The 22,004-nt window shown below is 38.5% G+C and overlaps 1 protein-coding gene across 1 annotated transcript in view; it reads right to left on the bottom strand.

Moving 5' to 3' along the window:
• KCNH8 (potassium voltage-gated channel subfamily H member 8) overlaps nucleotides 1-19,724 on the bottom strand; it is a 273,152-nt gene extending 253,428 nt beyond the window's left edge. Inside the window, exon 1 of the mRNA XM_037144062.2 lies at nucleotides 19,478-19,724. Coding sequence (XP_036999957.2) covers nucleotides 19,478-19,553 — 76 coding nt within the window. The 5' untranslated portion in view covers nucleotides 19,554-19,724. The remainder of the gene's footprint in view (nucleotides 1-19,477) is intronic.
• Between the last annotated feature and the right edge of the window lie 2,280 nt (nucleotides 19,725-22,004).

The raw sequence follows: 22,004 nt of genomic DNA, 5'->3' as shown, positions 1-22,004 counted from the left end.
GGAAATAGCTTCCAATCCCCATCGTACAGATCAAAGCCACGACTGCCCACCCCAATTGCACATAAGTAACACACCATGGCATGTATATCTTTTTAATTTGATACCTGGGTCCCTCCTAAGACATTCTGATTCCACGGTTCTGGGACAGAGCCTGGTGATATTCAGTTTTCAAATGCTCATGAGGCAATTCTCTTTGACAACCAGGGTTGAGAATCACCTACAAGAAAATAAATCTCCTACATTTGATAATATACGAATATGTACCTGTTATCTTTATTCCTTCAGTTAACCCTAGACAACCTGTCTTTCCTTTTCAATATATAACAATATATCCAAAGAGGTAAGTAACTAAGCAAATAGCAGAAGATACAATTAAAGGAATTAAGCAACAAACAAAAAAACTTATTACATAATCGAGAAGATTTGGTGGGGTGAGGTATGGTGAATGGTACCTTGTACCACAACTACATGGTGAATCAGCCCTGAAATAAGACAGACCTAAGCTGAAATCTTGACTCTTCTGCTTTTTCAGCTGTAACACTTGGACAAATTGCTTAACTTCTCCCGACTTCAGTTTCTTCATTTGCAATTTGGAAGAGCGGCAAATACCACATAAGTTTGTTGTGTCAGTTCAATAAGCCTCTGTGCAAAATGTGCTTAGCAGAGAGATCAGCACTCATTGACAGACCGATGAACAGGAAGTGTAATGATGGCTATGGCAATGGTGATGAAGATGGTGGGGATAATGTTTCCTGAATATAAGTGACCAGGGATTTTGAAAAAACCTTAAGGACGGAATAGAAAAACACTTTCTATAACTCTCGTTTCACACTTACCAGGTTAAAAACCTTTAGTAAATATTTTTGTATGTTTACCATGTTTTGGGCACTCTGCAAGGCACTGAAGAGATAATAGTCAAAAAGACAAGACCATCTCTGAGAAGTATGTATTCTTGTATGCGAGACAAGCATATACACTAAAAAAATAATAAAACCATAATGAACATGAACAGGGCCTACCTCTTTCTCTGAGCTATATATAGCTCTAAATACAATTTTTGTTAAAATAACCTACCTACTAAGAGACACTGTAATTTGTAATAATAATGCTCTTTCATAACCTATCCCGCCCAGGAAGGTAGTCGAAGTATTCCCATCACTGTGCCACAAAAACATCAGGGAACAGAGTGAAAGGTTTACCTAGAAACCCCATGGACAGAGAGCAGCTTTCTACAGAGACCAGGAGCCTTTTCCACCTCCTCCTGCAAGACCGACAAGGGGAATTGCTGTGCTCAGAAGAGATCACCACACCGGCACACTCTGAGCGCAAGCGCCGTCAGGTTCCTGTACGCACGCAGCGTGCAGATCCTCCACGACTGAGTGAGCAGGCAAAACTCAGTCTGCCAGCCAACACCAACACAGCAAAACTGCCCGAGTTATTATTCCAGATTCCAACATCCACCTCAGATCCTCACTGTATACCGGCAACCCAGAGTCACGTCTCAATCTTAGTTAATGGAATAGTTCTCGTTTTTTAATGTGTAAAGTCAGCAATGGAAGCAATTAGCATGTTTCCATCCTCACTTCAGAAAACCTCACAGACAATGTGAGCATATACAGAAAACCACTGAAGTGAGTCTAGTAATCAAAGGGACAGATCTGTCATCCCTGGAATCTTTTATTTATAGATTTAAGCGACTGAACATCTTGAATACTTAAGAATTGAAGAACAGTCTTGTGTCTCCATCATGACATCAAATCTTAACACCGACAACTTCCAAAATACATTGCAAGCAGGAATCATTTCTTTTTCCTGAATCTTATTTTCTGAAAAATATGCAGATATATAGGAATGAATAAACAGGAGCAAAAAATACTAGCTGTATTCTTGAAGGAACATAATTTAACCTCGAAAACTCTAAACCGGTGAGAAAGTTTCTAAGAAAGTAAAAAAAATATGTCAAACTTATGTTTATTTATGTGATGAATCGATCCATAAGGGATATTATTCACAAGGCTCACAAAAATATGTATAACTTACAAAAATAAATAACTAAGGAAATTAGAACATGTAAGAATAAGAAAGAGACTGTGTGGCTGAAAATACTATCTTTCTTTACATGACACAGTAGCTCTTACACGTGCTAATGAGAGCTGCACATTCAACTCTGAGCGCCCTTAAGCCTGTGCAAGGAAGAAACACCATCCGTTTCACAAAATTACTAACATCTCTTCCTGATCTAACTCTCTGATATTGAAAAATGCTCCAAGTTCTTTAAGCATGAGACACTACTACACTGTATAAGACATGATTCTTTGGGAGTGATTAACATTTAGTTGAAGTGATACTAAATTCTAAGTAGTTGTGTGTGCATGTGTGTGTGTATACATGTGTGAGTATGTATGTCGGGGCTGGAACTTGGAGAACTGTTAAAGAAGAATAACAGCACTGACCAGGGTGGCTCAGTGGGTTGGGTATCAACCCGTAGAGCAAAAGGCCCCTCATTGGATATCTGGTCAGAGTGCATGCTTGGGTTGTGGGTTTGGTCCCTGGTTGGGGCATGTACCAGAAGCAGCAACCATTTGATTATTTCAATCAACATATGATGTTTCTCTTCCTCTCTTTCTCCCTCCCTTTCACTCTCTAAAAATAAATAATTTTTAAAAAGAATAATAAACAATAGGAAGTCAATACAGCAGATGGATCTTGCTTACAATAAGAATGCCTTTTTATCAACATCCATGTCCGTGAGATGAGAATGATAGCATTTCTTTAACTAAGTCACAAAACATGATAGAATAAAATATTAACATAAAGCGATACAAGGATTCATAGATATGAATCTCCTCCATGGCCCTGAATTGGAAATATGTCTATTTTGTCCCCAAACCACTTGAGTACTTGTGTAGAATAAATGTGATAGTATTTATGTTTTTGTAATAAAGCATATATATATGCTTTTCACCAACATAACATAAAACATAAAACTGAGGTTGAAATTCCTGGACAAGCAAACAAAGGTATGTATATATGATCTTTCAGTCACCAGGAGAAGATTTATTGATTCTTGATCATGACAGAATTATAAAGGTGGAGAACAGATTGGTGGCTGTCAGGGGTAAAGAGGGAGGTGGCTGTGACTGTAAAAACGTTACACAAAGGACCCTCGTAATGAAATCATTCTGAATCTTGACTGCGGTAGTTCTGTCCCAAACCTACATATGTGGGAAGACTGCACAGAGCTAAATACACATACAGACACAAGTGAGTACACTCAAAACTGATGACGTCTGGATAAGGTGGATGAATTACATCCAAGTCAACTTCCTGGTGATATGAGACAACAGTAAAACAAGATGCTACCATGCCACACAACTGGATGAAGGATATATGGAAACTCTCTGTAGTACTTCTTATAACTGCACTGGAATCTAAAATTGTACTTTAAAAAGTGGGAAAAAGAAGAATCAAATTGCTTCTAATCAGTGAAAACAGAACAATACTAGAATCCCAGTACAATAAGTAGATTGCCATTTACTTTTATACTCTCATGCCTTAAGTATTTTTGATTTCATAAAAATATATTAACTTGGATAAAACCCTAAAAACAATCATTCAGAAATATCTTATTTCAAAAGAGTGCGAGGAATCACATCACTGGTTTAAGACTCCCCCAAAACAAAAACAATGTACAATCTTCCCTTATGAAGAAGAAATAATAGAAAATTGTCCAGATTTGGGTGTTTACAAAATAAACATTTGAATAAGCTATGATACATCTACACTAGCAAAAGCAACATTGTTTCAATGCTTACAAAGTTTCTATTATGCAAATCTTTTTAATTCCCCCATACAAAAAGCAACATAATATAATTTAAAAACACAGGCCTAACAATTAGGATAATTGGCCCCAGTTCTGTCTGTGTCACTCATCTGCTCAGTAATTATAAGATTCTCAATACTCAATTTCCTCATCTGTGGAATGGGGATGAAATTTCTTCCTCATTGTGTTGTGAGTAAGAAATAAAGGAGATACTTCTAATAGAGAAAACTAGGAAATAGTGTACAAACGTATCACAATATCTAGTAAATGAGAGAGGTTGGGTGTAATCTCTGGTTATTTAGAGCTGACATTCCAGTACCACAGCTGAGCTGCTACAAGCAGAACTTGAACCCTAGTATACTAACCACCAGTGGTCTTCTCACCTGACGTCAAATAGCACACACGAGCAACTTGTTACAGAAATGGGAAAACCATCAAAGGCCTAAATTTATAAACCTTGTTTTAAGGATTCTAGATATCCCTGTTGCTTGTTAGTTCAGTATAGAGTTTAAAATTATATGGCATCACCATCCTTGACTTAACTTTAAGAAAAATCTATGTTTTATTATCCACAAGCCTCTGGTGGGACATTGTTTGACATCATTCCAATGAGGTAACTGAATCTAATGTTTGGTTTATTTTATTAGTTAACACTTATTATATTAAGGAAACTTCTCGATTAGGGCTTGTATTGTTTTCTATTGTGGATGCTGTCATAGATGTCTCCCATTTTCCCCTTTTGCCCACCTCCACCCATACCCCCTTCTCCCCTGGCCTTCACCACGCTGGCCTTCTTCAGTGTGCAGGAGCTATGCATATATATTCTTTGGCTATTTCTTCACCTTCTTTTTTCCCCTCCCCCACATCCCCCTTTCCTCCGATATTTGTCAGTCTGTTCCACGCACCCGGGCCTCTGGCTCTATTTTGTTCATCATTATATTTTGTTCATTGGATTCCACATAAAAGTGAGATCCTATGGTTTAACATTCTTGTTTATTTTTTGGATGCATGGGTTCCCGTTATATAGTAATATTAACGACATCTCTTTTTTTGTAACAATTTTATAGGTTTCACAAGTAGCATCACAGATTTTCTATTCTAAGGTATTTATTTTAAATTTTAATAACATGTGAGCGAATAAAGAAACCATTTCAAGATATCAGATTGTCATTTTACAAGGAAAATAAACATAGTTAATCTCTCTTTAAGAACTTTTAATTTCTGAAGCTTGTTTCCCCTTCTCAAAGATAGTAGTAATAAGGCAAGTGGGATACATTTTGTTAATTATGTACTCTGTTTCTTGTTTGACATATAATTTTCAGTGCTGATTCATTGAGGGGCATCCTATTGTCTGTTTGACTGACTTTAACCAATGAGATGTTAGCAAATGTAGCACAAGCAAAATCTTGAGAATTGTTAGTGTTATTGGGCTAGGGCTTTGTTGCGCCTCTGCCATCACCATAGATCATGCGCAGGCTAGCAAGTGACAAGAGACAAATGGAGTGGAAATTCCCCCAGTTAGGCTTTCCTGGCCAAGCCTAGATGGGAGTAGAGACTGTAGAAAATCTGCATATGCATGAGAGGGCCTAGCCAAGACCCCAGAGCAATGGAGCTAAAAACCCAGTCTGGATCAGGTGATGCCCCAGTCAGTCTACACACATGTGAACTATAATAATCAGTAGATAACTAATATTTCAAACAAGTCTGTACTACTGACCAAAAAATCAATGTTATCTTGAATACAATTTTACTGTTAAAATAGTAATTCTGTATTATTAACTTCGATGTTTGTTGTTAATTTGCCTGTTTCTCAAATCTCATCACTCAGTAATCTGGATTAGCACAACTAGGAATATACCAGAAAAAGCTGCCCATCAAGAGGTTGAGAGACAGAGATTAAATACATTTGGGTGTATGTCATTCCTGGTGCTGTAGCTATGGCACCGTCCTTCTCCCTCCCACCAGGAAAGCATTTCAAACAGCTGTGTTCAAGCACAATGCATATACACTAAACTGCACATATTTAGATTGTACAATGTGATGAGTTTAATAGATACATAAGCCCAAACACCATCACCGCAGCCAAGAGAGTGACCACATCCAGCAAACCCTAAACCTTCCTTATGCTCTTTTGTAATCCCATCCCCCTCCACCCCATCCTTGCTCCTAAGCAACCACTGATTACCTAAAAGCATGTTTAAACTCAGGTTAGTGTGACATTGTTCTACAGATGCCTCTGAATCTTTTCTCATATTACCAAACTTCTGGACTTGTAGCATTGCTCTCAGCTGATCTCCAACACCCCTGGGTCATGACCGCTGAAGTAAGAAGAACCATTTGAGTACTTATTCTGACAAGAAAGGTACATTCCTGGATAACCCTCTATATACTGTTCCTGAAACACTGCCAATTTGCAGCTTTCTAAGTTGGGTTTCCCGAATGATGTGTTTTTAAAAAGCATGAAAATGACTCGTAAGTATCTCAGAGTGAAGTCAGCCATGACCATTCGGATCTTAACGATACAAATTTAATGCTTTACAATTTAGTTCTCGTTTTTTTGCCTTTTTATTAAACAAAGACTACTAAAGTTGAAACCATGTGAATATGTTCCAGCTTCACTATTTACAAAGTGTGTGACTTGACAATTTATTCACACTTTCTGGGCTTTAATTACATTTTCTATCACTAAAGTAGAGATAAAATATCTACCTTTTATTATTAAGAGAGTCAATAAACTAATATTGATGAAAATACCAAACATAGCATTGGGTTCATTGTTGCTCATTAAATGTTAATTCTTTTCTGTTTTCTTCTTTAAAAGCAAAATTAGAATAAAGTTGAAGAAAGAACTTGGGTTTTTCAATTAAAAGAAGAGAGTAAGAGTCCAGATTTCTCAGGTACTAGCTTTGGGACAAAATACCGAGATTCCCTAGGTTTCTTTGCTTCCTTCCCTACAGTGAGAACCATAAAAATATCTAGGAGCAATCAGAGGCCAGTACAGACCAAAGTCACTTTCATTTCAAGGTTTCTGGCATATCAAAGTTAAAGATGTACTGAACAAATATATATAAAATTAAACATTTGTTTTAATATTTTACATTTACATTAATCATTAAAATTGTGGGATAACATTTTCCCCCATGCCTTAGACTTCTTATATAATTTACTTTTGATATTATCTTCTAACTAATGATGGCAATAAAAAAAGAAACCACATACCGTATTGCCAAATATTTTTCTGTGTTTAACACCCCATATCATACAGTGTAATGTAACCAATTTCTCACATATGCATAGAAATATTTTGACCGCTATGGTCTATATAGTGATTGACAAAATATTAGGATTTTTAACACACCAATGAATTATGCATACACTACAACCAAGTCCAAGTGCATTTTGTTTCACACATTTTTTTTAAATTTAACAAGTATTGTCTTTACTATGACATTAGGCTCTACCAGCATTTCTATTGATCTTGTCACCATCAACTAACTTTAATGATCTTCTTACTGAATTTACAGTAAAATATGATTTACCTTGAATAAATAGAATAAAATTGGAAAACCTGACATATATGTACGAACTAGATGCAAAAACTCAAATGTTATTTAAAACAGATGTGTAATTGCTGGGTATCTTTTAGATTTATGCACACATTAAAATTAGAACTATATTCACTACACAAGCTGAGACATTATTAGATAAGACCATAGTCAGAGCTATAAGAACTAGCTGGAAATTTACCAACTATCTTGGCTGGTTTTAATGCAATGATCAATAAAATAATCTACTAAAATATGAAAAATCTGGTACAAATGCTAAACCAGATGGGATTACATTATAATGGGCATAAATATGGATGCGTGTTTCCCCTAGCAAAATCCAATAATATACACATACAAAAAGATGGAATAAATGCCAATAATACTTACAGACACACACATCCAATGTAAAAATTCTAAATAAAACATTAACAAGTACAGTACATCCTACTTATTATCATCAATAAATTCTTAGAAACTATGACTTTAAGCAAATTGATGTACACCAAAGTCAACTTTGCCACAGGCTAACTGACATAAACAAGAGTTATTATGGCAGATATTTGTTACAGAACATCTAAATAAAGACCTCAAACACTTCTAATATTAAACATTAAAATAAATGTGAGCTATATATACATTTCAGAAATATTAATAAAAACAAGAAGATAACTACTCTCCAATCCACCTGCTCTAGTTCAGCATTATATGTGGCTGGAACCACCCCAGCAGCTCGGGGCTCAAGGTGGAAACAACGAACAGCAAGTCCTTCCCATCAGAGCCACTCGCACACACACCCACACTCACTCAGACTGGGACAATTTAGACGTGTCAATTTACCGCATATGCACATCTTTAGGATGTGGGAGGAAACTGGTGTGCCCAGAGGAAATGCACACAGACCTGGGAGAAATGCAAACTTCAGACAGAGAGCGGCTACTGAAGAAAATCTTTTTTTTTCTCATCAGTGCAATGACATTGAACTAAATGACATTATTCACAGACCTGCTGTGAAATTCAGCAACATGGCCTTTTGTTGAAAGAAGGGAAGTTCAATTTTATGAACTTTTATTTTCTGTCAATAAAATTTATTATATTGATTGAGTCAATAAGAAATAAAAATTTCTTGGCTAAATTTTGAAATTCATTTAATGAAATTGATTAATAAAATAGAAATACATCACAAATTTCTTAATAAAGCAAAAATATACAATAAAATATCTATCACTCTAAAAGTCAGAAAAAACACTAAAATAATTCCTACTAAAAACAGAAACATGAAGAATTTTTATCATAGCCATTTGTATAGTACCTATGATGCTAGGCAAAGCAATTAGACAAGATAAAAAAAACTGAGGGGACAAAAAGATTGTAAATACTGGAACCAAAAAAGCAAATTTTTTATAATTGGAGGAAAAATTATTTCTTACCTGAAAACCCGAAGAAATCTACTCCAAGAAATCAACTGCAAAATTACTACAAAAAAAACCCAGTAGAAACTCAGCAAGCTGCCTAGTTTAAAAAAATGACATGCAGGAATCAATATTCTTCAATAAGCAAATGTGATTGAATTAAAAAAAGGAAATTCAAACAGTGGGAAAAAGACTATATATATTTCATATAGCAGTAAAAAGATAAAATTACTAAGAATAAAATAAATAAATGTACAAGAGTTTTATTGAGAAACTCCTAAAAATGCAAATGGCAGAAAGATATAGCAAGTTTTGTGTATGAATTTTAACCTAAAAATGTCTTTTTTCTACAAGAGATTCCATTGACAATACATCAGAATTTGTTTTTAGCTAAATACTTCCAAAGAAGTGTGATTAGCCAAGCAAAAGTATGGAGAAAATAGAATAGAATGAGAGTTTCAACACATACTCTAAAACTCCTATAATTAAAACTGTATACTACCATGTAAATAAAAGGATAAATATAATAAAACAGAAAGTCAAAAATGGAAAGAAGTATATATATAGGAACAAAGGACATAAACTAGATGTTTCAAATAAACATGGAAAAATAAATGATTGAATAATGTTGTTAGGAAAATGGATGGGAATCCAGAAAGAATTAGTTTTGATCCCTACATCAATATATCAAATTACAGAACTTTTTAGTTGAAGAGAGAAAACTGAATATACAAAATAAACTGTGGTAGAACACATAGGATGTATGTTTTAAAAATAATTTTAGAATAGAAAACACCTCTGTAAGTATGATACAAAACACAGAAATCATAAAAGCAAAAAAAAAAGAAAAAAAGAAATCATAAAAGCAAAACTGCTTAATTAATTTATCTAAAAACAAATGACCCACTAAAACTGAAAAAAATATACAATTCACATAACCAATAGTTCTTCATTTTGTTACTATGTAAAGAGCTCATATATGTCAAGAAGAGAATGCCAAAAGTCCAATTACTAAAGAACAATGAATATGAACAAATAATGCCCAGAAATGGAAATTCATATAGCCCTTAAATATATTAAACAATGCTTGACAAATGTACATTAAATTTTATAATAAGAAGCCATTTTTATCTATTAGTTCAAAAGCAATTCAAGTGATGAAATAAAAATGAATATAATTAAATGCTAATCAAATATTAGTAATTATTATTATTTTTCAAGTAATTTTATAACTTTTGTTTAAACAAAAACCATACACTGCATGATATAGATCACTGTACAGATAGACAGAAACTCTTGGTAACGCTTATAACCTCTACACCCTAGATCCTGGATTCGCACATTTGTCAAGAAAGAGTGGAAGGCATATTTTTAGGTGATTGAATGGAACCTAAATAAAAGTGAACCAAATTAATACAATACAAAAGGTCCAGTCCCAAGGCATTCATTTTTTCCATCACTTATGAAATTATAATAGAAGCATTTATTTAGGAATGAAGGTCAAAAGCATGCCTAATTTTATATTCTACATTATTTTTCCATTGAAGAAAAGGCCAGAACACCACACAAGAATGAGTCTACTTCTTGTCCAACTGGTTATTTCACATGCCAATAACATCCGAACTTCCTCTGAGGATCTTTCTTTTTAGAAAAATCAAATAAAGCATGAAAGTACAAAGTGCTCTGGCTCAGTTCCCTCTTGGTCAATAACTAGAAAAAGAAACTCGGTTGGACTGACAAATGCAATAAGAAAGTTTGTCCAAAAGACATACTCGAGTAAAAGACAACATGAAGAAAAAAAAGCTTCGGATTGGATTTGAGAGTCGGGGAGCTAGGTATCGTTATTTCTTCTTTTACGTTCATTGCAAAGAGAAGGTAAATGATTTCTGTTAAAAGGTGTCAACAATATCTGATAATGAAGAATATATTTCTCAATAAAAGAATACTCAAAATAGGAAAATTTCCTCTGTAAGATACTAACAACATAAAAATACCAAAAGATGTCACTATAAGAGCTGTGAGAATTAGGATATCTCCTATGGAGGGATTAGCCTGTCAATAAAAAAAAAATCACAAGGAAATTCTAAAGTCAGCAAATTCTAAGCACCAAAGTCTCAAAGAAAATGGATTTTTTATTTCTTTAAGAAAAAAGAACGGACAGTAGATTTTCTTTGTTAAGCAAAACTGCTTTGCACGGTAAATGCATTTAGTGCTTCCAGATATGTCTTAAATACCAATTTAAAAGCATTCTTTAAATGACAAGTACTTAAAGCATAATAAATGAAAAGGGAAAAAAAGCCTATAACCTGAAATGGCTAAAAACATTAAAGCAAAAAATCTTTTCTACCTCTTTGTAAGAGGTAGAAACTAGAAATGAAGCCACAGATTGCCCCAGTCTGTTTATACTTACTATAAAAAAATAACAAATTTCAGAGGTAGTCTAATATAGTAGAAAAGTCACAGGCTATAGCAGGCTAGGGTAATAATGAAGAAAAATTATGAGATTGAGTTCTGCCATCTGTAACAAAAAGGGGAGCTGCCATCCTTCATGTAGGATTGTACTTGGGACAGATAAAACACCAGCACAGAACAAAATGTATATATAGACATAATCCAAATGGTAGTCACTGTTATCATTAAAGTTTTATTAAAGAAATTAGTGCTTGCGACATGTAAAAATGAAGCCTGGAGGCCAGTCTTAGAATTATGTTTCAAAACTAAATTTAATCCCACAATACTGAATAAAAGGGATATCAGCTACCACTGAAGGGAAATAAAGACAGCTAATCCACAGCTCTGGCCTTAATAGAATTTAAAGTCTTTTATTCAAAGAAACATTTACTGAGCAAGAACTTTGTTCCAACCATTAAGCTGAAGGTAAGGGGATGGAAAATGAATGAAGACACAGTCAAGGCTTCCTGGAGTTAATAGTTGAGTGTCGAAATATGAAAGCGTGTAATTAGAGTCCATGTACGAGCTAACTAGAGGGATGAGCCAAGTAATGTGGAAGCACGGAGGAAATGTCGTCTAACTACCTGGGGCTTCACAGAAAGGGTTCAGATAGAAGGTAACCTTCAGGATGGGTTGTGAAGAAAATAAAGGATCTTGCTCTAGTGACATGCAGAGGGCCCAGGAGCATGAGTGAGCAGGTGCTTCGGGGTGAGTGTGTCTGCAGCCTACGAGGCAGTGGTTGAAAAAGATTTTGCAGAACCATTGTAGGGTCATATAACACTAAGAACTTCGGACATTCTCTAAGAGGTGGCCAGGAGCCAATGGGTAGCTTTAATTAGGAGGGTCATACTGTTTTTAACAGGAATCACTCTGAGGACGATGGAGACTGAAGGGGTTTCGAGTGAGAAAGATCAGGCCTTATGACCACAGCAGTCTGATTAGAATAAGGTTGTAATCATGTCAATAGGATCCAAATTGGAGCAGAGGTGATGAGGAGGGAGGTGAGGAGCCAAATTAGGGCACTTCTACAGTAAAATCTCAAGGACTTGATAAACAATTAGACATGTGGGCAGTCACGGCTGACTCAGGTTTTGAGCTTGGAGAAATGGGTGGGTGGTGATGTCAATAATGGAGCCGAAAATATAAGAAGACAGATGGGTTTCGTAGGCCAAAAGAGATTATTAGTTCATCTGAGGATGTGAATTTTGGAGATAGATAGCTACATTAACAGCTATAAACGAAAGCAAAATATATCTTCTAGGGAATTTATAAGCCAAGAAATATATCTGACTGTTTGTATTACTGAAAAAGCTCTTTAATTGCTCCTGTTGCTAAATATATCATGAGCAAAGCTGAATCTCATCTTTTTTGTTTGTAGGCTCTGCTAAACCAAAATGGTTTTAAAAACCTAGTATTTAGACTATATCGGCAAATACACATTGCCAGGGGGAGCACTGTCTCTGCGGCAGTTGCAGTTCTGTCCCTTTTACTGCTGGCATTTCTCCCATCGACCTCCCTGGGACTGAATTCCAGCATACTGTCGATTCTTTTTCTTCTCCACAGGCATACTTCTATAGTACAACACAGGGGTGGAGGAGAAGTGGACACAGCTTTGTGGTCAGAAATCAATCTTTCCCTAGGCAAAGCAGGCACACATAAGAAAATGAATACATCAATTCCACTGCATTGCATGGGACCCCTGCCCAAGTGTAAAAGCATTATTGGAAACATCTTAGGTTTTAAGGTTGGCATTTCTCCTATGTTATGCATCAACCTGGAATATGGGAAGTTTGAGTGTTTTTACACCAGGCATAGATGACACACACCATACTTCTCTTAGCAAGACATGGCATTCTGGCTTTGAAAACATTCCATGTGTGGCCTACTAGACTTTCTATTGGTCCTCTTGCCTCTAGTATTTGCCACCTTTGCATCCTCTAAGATACTTGTTATTACCCCTGAAGCCACCCATTATTTTAGCTTCAGTGAAAAGTACTACACAAATTGACAAAGGAAATAGAATATAATTTTTCCCTTATTATTGGTGAGCTGATCATTCCCACCCAGAAGTCATTTATTATATGAATCATTCTTGGATAATTTCCTCACAGAAATGACTCCCCCTTCAGCCAAATGGGCATAGCCCTTTGCCTACACCTCTTGAATACTGTGATCCCTTTCCAACCTATATTATGATAATTTATGTGTATATTTACTGTCCTCTTTGAGAGAGGGACAAGCTGGACTTATCCCAAAGGTCCTAGCATAATGACTTTGTATACAGTTGGTATTGATTAAATATTGTTGAAGGAATGAGTAACGGATTGCCTCTCTGATTGAATGAATACAGTAAAGATATTTTCAGAAAGACTGTGGCCTCTCAGAAGTACATTAGGTCTAGGATATTCCAGAAACTGGTAACTCAGGACTTTCATTATGTCTCTCATGCCAGAAGAGGGCTCAGGCCATGGCCTTTGGTTTATAATTGATGCCCGATGCCAAAGCCTGAAATAAAATATTGTGGGCATAACTTCCATTCTTGACATATTAGCTATCCGTTTTCCTCTATATAATGATATCAAAACAAAGTTACATAATATTTTTAAATACTATATAATTAAATGTTTCTTATTATTTTTATATCTCACTGACCAATAGAAATTCATTTCTGGTAAATACATAAATCCAATTCATGTAAATCAAAATAAAATACTTTGTTAATCATGAGGAAGTTATGAGAATCCCTGCAGTAAGTCCTTTGCAGGGTAAAGAATTCATCTAGAGAATCAAAAGAATGAGAATAAATAATTTCCTCATCCCTCTTCTCTTCTACCATTATCCTCTCCCTTTCTTTCTTTCTATTTTTAATAAACCTAGATAAAGTTTAAATAAAATCATTATTTTGTTTAACATACCCAACTTCATCACACCAGTGCATAGTGGGGAGTTTCTTAAATCTGAAACATGGTTAGAGGCATGAGAAAGAAATGGAGAACAAACTGTTTCAAAACAGTCCACACAGTTGGCCCAGAAATGACCTGGTTAATAGTTAATAAGGTGGAAACAGCTTCATCACCTTAGAGTCCATGTACCTGATTCGGTATTATTCTTTGAAGGTGCCACATTCTTGAACTGGCTCCACTCCATAGGGCAAACTAAGATACGTGTACATAGACTAACAGACCCCATGTAACCTTCCATATCTGAAAAGAGGGAGCAGCCGGTCAAGATATAGGGAGTAATGTCCTGAAAATATTCCTATGCCTCCCACATTACTTTTAGATCAGACCACACAATTGAACAAATACGTCCTAGGTTAGGTTTACTCATATATCATGACCGAGTGTGAAGGAAATCCTTCCCTCCAATGAGGTGGGCCTTACATTCACAAAGATTCCAGACATAAACTCAGTAGAGTTGTACACACAGAATTCCAAAGTGTGCTTTATAAACTGGCTTCATGAAGACCAAACATTAGGCTTTGCATGATAGTACAACAATGCACAGCAACTGCAATAGATAGAATTACAAAATAGCACCCAAGATTCCCAACTACTGTACACATACCTGTCTATTCTCTTTCCCTTGAATGTGGACAGGACATATGATTTTAGAAGGGATTTTACAGATGAAATTAAGATTTATAAGCTGTTGACTTTGAGTTAATCAAAATAGAGATTATCGTGGGGGGTGCTGACTTAGTCAGGTGAGCTCCTAAAATACAGACACTCCTATTGGTCTTGAAGAAATAGGGTGTTCTGTTGTGAGTAGGTCTGTAGGAAAGGCCATGTAGCAAGAACCTGAGGGCAGCTTCTAGTTGCTAAAAAGTCCCTGGCTGACAGCTAGCAAGAAGAAAGGGGCCCCAGTCATAAAATTGCAAGGAAATAAATGCTGTCACCAACCATTGTGAGTTTGGAAGAAGGCCTCCAGCCATAGCTGTCATCCCAGCCACAGCTGACAACTTGTTTGCTGCCTTGTGAGACCATGAGCAGGGGACCCAGCTTATCCTTGCCTGGATGTCTGGCCTACAGACCATGTGAAATAACCAATCACTACGTTTGTGATAATTTACTACACAAAGATAGAAAACTAACAGGGGAACTATCTCCCTAAACATGAAGAATAGGAATAAAAGAGACTCTAATGGCATGTAAAAAATAAAAATAAAAAGTCTTTGTAATCTTCCATTTGTGGATATCATTGAAGAGATAGATGTTTCGACTGTTTTCATGTCTTTTATAGACAGACCCATAATAATGTAGCGTGTCTTTTTTAATTGGCTAAATCCCTTTGATGATATTTTCCAAAGTACAACCCAGCAAAGACTTCAGATCTTCACAGCCTACCTCATCCGTCCATCTTCTGATGATATTGAGCATATTACCTGAACTTCTCTCCCTGCTTCTAATGTTAAGAGATCTAGGTAACATGATGGAGGTATAAAGAGGAAAAAGAAAAATCATTGAGAATCGCCTCTGTAAAGGAAGTATTTTGAGTTTAACAAATTTCCTCAGACCATTGGACTATACAGGAGTACATAAAATACATGCCAACATGAATGAGTTTCTGAAGCTCCACTGTTGAATGCCTTGACGGGAATCTCCTTGATAGAATCCACTGGGCTACAAGCTTCCTCAAGCTTCAATCTTCCACATTAGCCCAAAGGAGAAGTATTCTGGCCAAATTTTGATATGACTAAAAAATGTAGGCTAATGTGCCATTTTGTTTGAAAATGGATGTTTCCCTCTGCAAGTTTTATATTCTAAAATATGGGTTTTCCTCAAACTGTACCCTGTGGAAAATATTTGAAAATTATAAAATATGCACTTTTGTATTCTCTTATTTTACTTTCCCTTTGTCCAGATTAGTATTCATGTACTCAAAACACATATCTACTAAGAAAATACTTGTAAATACATTAAATGTGTTGTAGAGAAAGGAACTATGGAGGAGTGAACTATAGGCAGGTCATAATGTTCAAATTGTATGGTGCACATGTGTGTATATATGTTTTAGAGTATTTCAGGTGAAATGATTGGCTACATGCAATGAGTCAAATGAACCATTGGAGTTATTTTTCCCCCTAAATGAGGCATAAATACTCCATATTTCCAAGGTTCTTAATTTTTCTAAGTCTCATTTGCACTTCAATTAAACACAAACCAGAGAAATATATTTTAGGTGTAAATATGTCTTAGGGTAGTTCTATATAAAAAGATTTCTATTTTCCAGTAGTTTAAAAAATTATATTGTATATGAGAAAAATAGTTTTAATTAATGTTAAATAATTATCTTTCAATCCTGACAAAGCTTATTTTTCAATATTAAGAGGAAAAATACCTTATTTTGTAAGACAATAAAATGTCACTAGGTGACAAAGTATATTGTGTATGTTGCCCTGTGATTGTACCCCAACTGATATATCGGTAGGATAATGTTATAGGCTTTTATTGTTATTTACTTGTTTCTTTCCCAGGAGAAATTTTAGATCATGTTTTAAGTTTACCATTTTCTATTTTAATATTAAACCAGTAAGGCTAAGAGTAATGCTATATCATGGTTAAGTTAGCAAAGGAGCTTGCCAGGGTTTTTGTTTTCTCTCTTATTTTTCACTGAAATTGTCCAAAATAAGAAACTAGCAGGACCATAAAACGTACCTAACAAATAAGGCAGAAAACATGCCACACAAACACATTATATTCCTAGTACAATAACATTATCAACTTCCCAGTATAGTTTTTTATCTGGAAGAGTAACAGTCTTGCAAATTTAAAACTTGTGAAGAGTTTTATCTTGCACAAGAAAATCAGTAACTACTACAAAAAATCAAGAGAAAGAAGAGTAATCATAGGAAAAGAGTTTCCAGGATAGTAATTACACTTAACAAAAGGGCGTCAACACACAAAAAAAGATAGCATGAGATAAATTAAATATTTAGCAGGGGAAATGGTATGCCCATAATTATAGATACAGCAAAATTTGTGGTTAAAAACTTGCTTAAATTGGTTTTTTAAGTTTTAGGTTATTCAAGTCATTCTGCAACTCAACCAAAAGCAAATGAGAAAATATAATCTTCTTTCATTGCGTGGAGTGTGTTGGGACAAGGGGTATCCATTATATGCTGCTAACAAAACATTTATGTTACTCATCACTTTGAAATTTGCTTCACTGATTTTCAGACTAATAGACAATGTATTTCCCTCCAGGAATTCCCCAGACCCTGTTGATTACAGGTCAAGTTTGCTCTCCAACTGTTTTCGGTATTATTATTATTATTATTGTTATTGTTATTGTTGTTATTGTAAATGCTGATAGGTGATGATGCTCTTCCCAAATAAGGATTTAAAATTTCTAACCTTCTATTTTATTAAGATTAATGTGTAGCTAAGATAGAAAAAGAACTACTCATCTGTCTTTATAAGCACTCTGCTTATCAAACATTACAGTGAGAGAGGCACCCCCACACTGTTGATCCAAGGCCCTCACTAACAACTGATATCTAAGTATAACCCTGCAGAAAGTATCCCAGGGCTACGCTGGGATAATTCCCTACACATGACACTCCATTCAACTTTAAATAACAGTGAGATAAGCAACGACCATTTACCAGCTACTTCATTTTTAATAGACATGCGGTAATCAATGTTAGAAGGCTTTATTTGCAGGGAAGTGTTAAATTTGCAATGTCAAGACCCAACATCCACATACAACTGACCAGCTCCTAAGGTAATCAATAGTAGTGCCCACAATCATGCATGGTTCAGGACTGCAGTGGTAAATTTGTGTGGTGCCTTGGTGGTGGAGGTAATGGCAGCAGCAGGGACTTGAAGCTTTATTGCAATATTTTCTCCTATTATCTAAAGAAGACAGATATATAATGGCATTGCACTTTCCTTATTCTGTCTGACACATCTAGAATTTAAGAGGGGAAGGAATGGCTAAAGTTAATGATAACACAGCACTGGAAGAGTATGTACCCCAACTACCATTAGGAAGCTGGATGTCAAAAATAAAAACTGAACAAAATCAAGTAAATGCTTCATTTCTCCCTCATGTAAACTTTTCTAACTATTCCCTGAAGTGCAAAAGTCCCAGACTTACTTTCCAGCATCATCAGAGTGTGTACCTAGACTACCAGAGTGTAAATAAAATTAAGTGAGCTATTTATATGAGGTCCAAGAAGCATACTGTCAGTAAAAACAATGATACCTGAAGCACTGGGGGGGGGGGGAAGAGCGTGTAGAATAAATGTGCTTCTATGGGTCTGGTGTAATAGTAAGAAAAGGGAAGGATAGTACACAGAAGCAACATAAGCTAGAAAGAGAGTGTGGATGGCTATTTATAGTGAAACCTACTGAAAACATTTGTCAGGAGTGTGAGCACAGACTTCTAATTACCAGGAGAAAGCCCTGCTGGAAAGACCAACTGCCTCAAGAAGGGAGCTAGAGAAGGGAACCGGGACCTGACCGTGGTCCTGAAACAGACCATTAGCTCCAAGCGTTGACACATCACTATCTCTGTTATATACATATTTTTAAAACTGTACCTTAAACAAGCTAACCGTCCAATAATATTTTCCCTCAAAAAAATGTCGAAACTTTTTCTTGTGAGCAGATAATTCTTTCTAATGCCCAGCTCCTCCTTCCCCAACAATGTCTCCTCCAATGTTCGGATAATTTCAGGACTGAAAGACACACTACTCTAGTTGAAGAGCAGGAATGAAGATTCTGAGAAACTCGCAATGCTCAGAATTCTACAGAAAGCTTACACTTGGCAATTGCTGATTTAACATGCGTTTCTTAAACTCACATGGGAAAGACCTCATGGAATGAAGATCCATGGAAGAAGTACCTTCCAAACTCTCCCTATAATCTGGGGAGACTTGAAATTGTAAGGTACAGTGACATTTCACCAATAGGGACAATTCCCACCCTCACCTCATAAACTTAATAAAAAAACAATTCCTTGAGAAGTACCAAAATACAGGTTCAACAGTCAACGCAGGGTCAGTCTTTCTCCTGCTTCTTTCGAACCCAAGAAGTCCAGGGAGCCAGCGGCACCTAAGTGTTAATACTGCACCGAACCACGGGACAGAAAGATTTTCTCCGCACAAAAGATACCTTGGCAAGAACAGAAGGAAATTCACTCCGCTGGTGCAAAAGGGAAGGTGGGAGCGAAAGTAATTTGTACGACAAATAGCATTCTTAAAAAAAATGCCATGCAACTCCTCGAAGTGCAAGACTTACGTGTTCCATCAAAACGGGTGGCGATGGTGTCCAGGAAGGTGTTCTGGGGCGCCAGTAATCCTTTCATAACCGGCATTTTTCCAGCGTGGTGTGAAATTCTCCATCAAAGTTTGTCCAGAAGGATGGTTCGAGAGGAAAGTGCCAAGAAGGGAGACGGGGAGCGTGATGATGGCGGGGAAGAGGACCTGGTGAGGCGGTGGGGCCGAGCAAGGAGAGGTGGGAGGACCGCAGGAGAGAAGGAGCAAGTTCCAGCCGCTGCTCAGACAGGAGCGGCCGGGAGAGCGCTCTCGGGGCCCGCCCCGCACCTCCAGGCTCCGCCGGGCGCAGGCTCCTCTCCCGCCTCTTCCACCTCCGCCAGCTGCTGATCCCCCCCCCCCCCCTCCCCAAACCCCACCTCCCGCCCTCCGGGCTGCAGTGCCCGCCGGGCGCCGCTGCGCGTGCCTGTCCCCCGCCCCACCCGCGCGCCCGGAAAGAGCCCTCAGGGGCCCCGGGCGCCGCGCCCCGACCTACGGCGCGGAGGTCTAAGAGGACCGCGCTGGACACCCGGCGCGTTGAGGCTCAGGGTCTCTAGGAGGTGCCGGGAAACGCAAGCCAGCACAACTCCCACCCCCCGGGAGCCGGGGAACAAAGACCCCTTTGTTCCCTCTCTGTCCCTCTCTCGGGGAGACCGGAGTTCCGTGGGTGTGGTATTGGAGAAGGGGAGGAGATAGGTCGGGGCAGGTACCCAGCCTCCGCCCAGAACTCGGGAAGGGCAGGCCCCGGTGGCGTCGGACCCAGCTGAGGCAGCCGGGCGTCCCAGGGGGTGGTGGCCCTTTTCTGGCGCACCTGCCATCGCTTGTGCCCGAGACGAGTGCGGGTCTGCCTGGAGTTAATTGCGCAGCCCGCTCTCCAGCTACCCGGGTCTTTCAACCCGGGAACTGGGGCAAAACGCCGGGGTTTTTCCACCTCTACTTCCTGGGCTCCAAAAAGGGGTGTTTCAGCCCCTCTACCCAAATTGCTATTGGTCTCCCCAAGCCATTCTAAACTAAAAGAAAATAATACTGCTAATAGCTTTGTATGTGGACAATGGATGGCTTCCACCCTTTCCGGTGAAATGTGAATAAAACATTTCTCTTGAAAAGTTTGCTCTTTTTATTGATTTGCAAAATACAATGTAAGTGCAAACAGTGAGGTTGCCTTGTAAAAACAGCTGTCAGACAATCAGCCCAGCCTGCCCCTCTTCCCCCGCCCAACGGCGAGGCTCCCCCCAAGCCTGGCACCTCCAGGTAGAAAGCCAGGCGGAGTCCCTGGACCTGCAAGTGTCTTGGAAAGTGAAAGCGGTCTCTCCCTGTCCCTTCGCCCCTTTCTCGCGCAGGGACTCCCTCTCTACGACGTTCTGCCAGGGAAAACCGAGCCCAAACCGGGAGCGGAGATTCGACAGTGCCCCGTGGAAGGGAAGGAGATGCGGTAGAAAGTTGAGAGCCCCGGCGTAGAAAAACAATCCTGGGCCCAGGTGCTGAGCACCCGGAAGGAAAGGGGGTGGGGAGAAGCGAACAGGTGTGTGCACCGCGGGGAGACGCAGCTCGGGTCCCCGACGCCCGGAGCTCGGGCGTGGCAGGAGGCGAGAGCGCCCGTTCCCCACTACTGGTTTTTTTTTTTTTTGGTGGGGGGGGGGGGGGCAGCGAGGAGCTCGTTCCTTGTTTGAATTCTCCCGGCTCCTGGGGCGTACTGGGGACCCTGCCAGTTTCGTCACCGCTGCCCAGGCTCCGGGAGGGCAGGGGTGTGGGAGGGAGGGAAGCACACCCTTCTCCCCGCCCCCGATCCCCCTTTCCAGTGATGCACTTCCTGCGGCCGAGGATTCCCTTTGTGTTGAAATTCAAGCGAATCCGGCCGCTGCGCTGCGCGAGCAGGGCGGGGCGCGCCAGGCAGGGGAAGAGATTCCTCAGTGGGCCTGGAGCTTGGCAAAGGGTCTCCCGCCCAGCAAGATTCAGCTCTTATCCTCGGGCCGCTTTTGTCCTCCCCCAATCCTGCAGTCTGAGCCAGCTGAGCTTTGCAGAAACCCTGCTCACGCGGGTGGTGTCCCCCACGTGGCGCCCCGAGCCAACTGCAGGTGGCGTGTCGGTTCCCTCTTGGGCAGAGACCCGGAGAGAAAGAGCGGCGAGTCCCTGCTTCTACTGGGCGGTGCATCGGGTCCCTGATAATGTAGACTGCTGCTGCCTGTTACGGAAATTATTGTATTTCTGGGGGATTAATAAAAAGCATGGTTTTATTGGTGCTGCTACTATGATTTAGCTCTGTTAAATTAACTGCAAATGCTGAACTTACTCAAAGATGTGTATTTATTTTTGAGCCTTATGAAATTTACTCATGAAAACACCCATTAAGGCCAAAAAACATGCCTCTCTTGAAGTGGCTCAAAGTTCATCATAAACTATTTTCAATGAAAGCCACGATTTAGGTTTATAAAATCTGCACTTTAAGGCTGTCTGTGTGTATGAACTGTTTCCTCCTGGACTTGATCTATGTTACTAAATGCATGAACTCTTGC

This window comes from Artibeus jamaicensis, unplaced genomic scaffold (genome assembly GCF_021234435.1).
Source record: "Artibeus jamaicensis isolate MK-2021 breed Jamaican fruit bat unplaced genomic scaffold, CSHL_Jam_final contig_519, whole genome shotgun sequence".
In the NCBI taxonomy this organism is placed as follows: domain Eukaryota; kingdom Metazoa; phylum Chordata; class Mammalia; order Chiroptera; family Phyllostomidae; genus Artibeus; species Artibeus jamaicensis.
The sequence above is the reverse complement of the archived record's forward strand: the minus strand, read 5'-3'. Positions and strand labels throughout refer to the sequence as shown.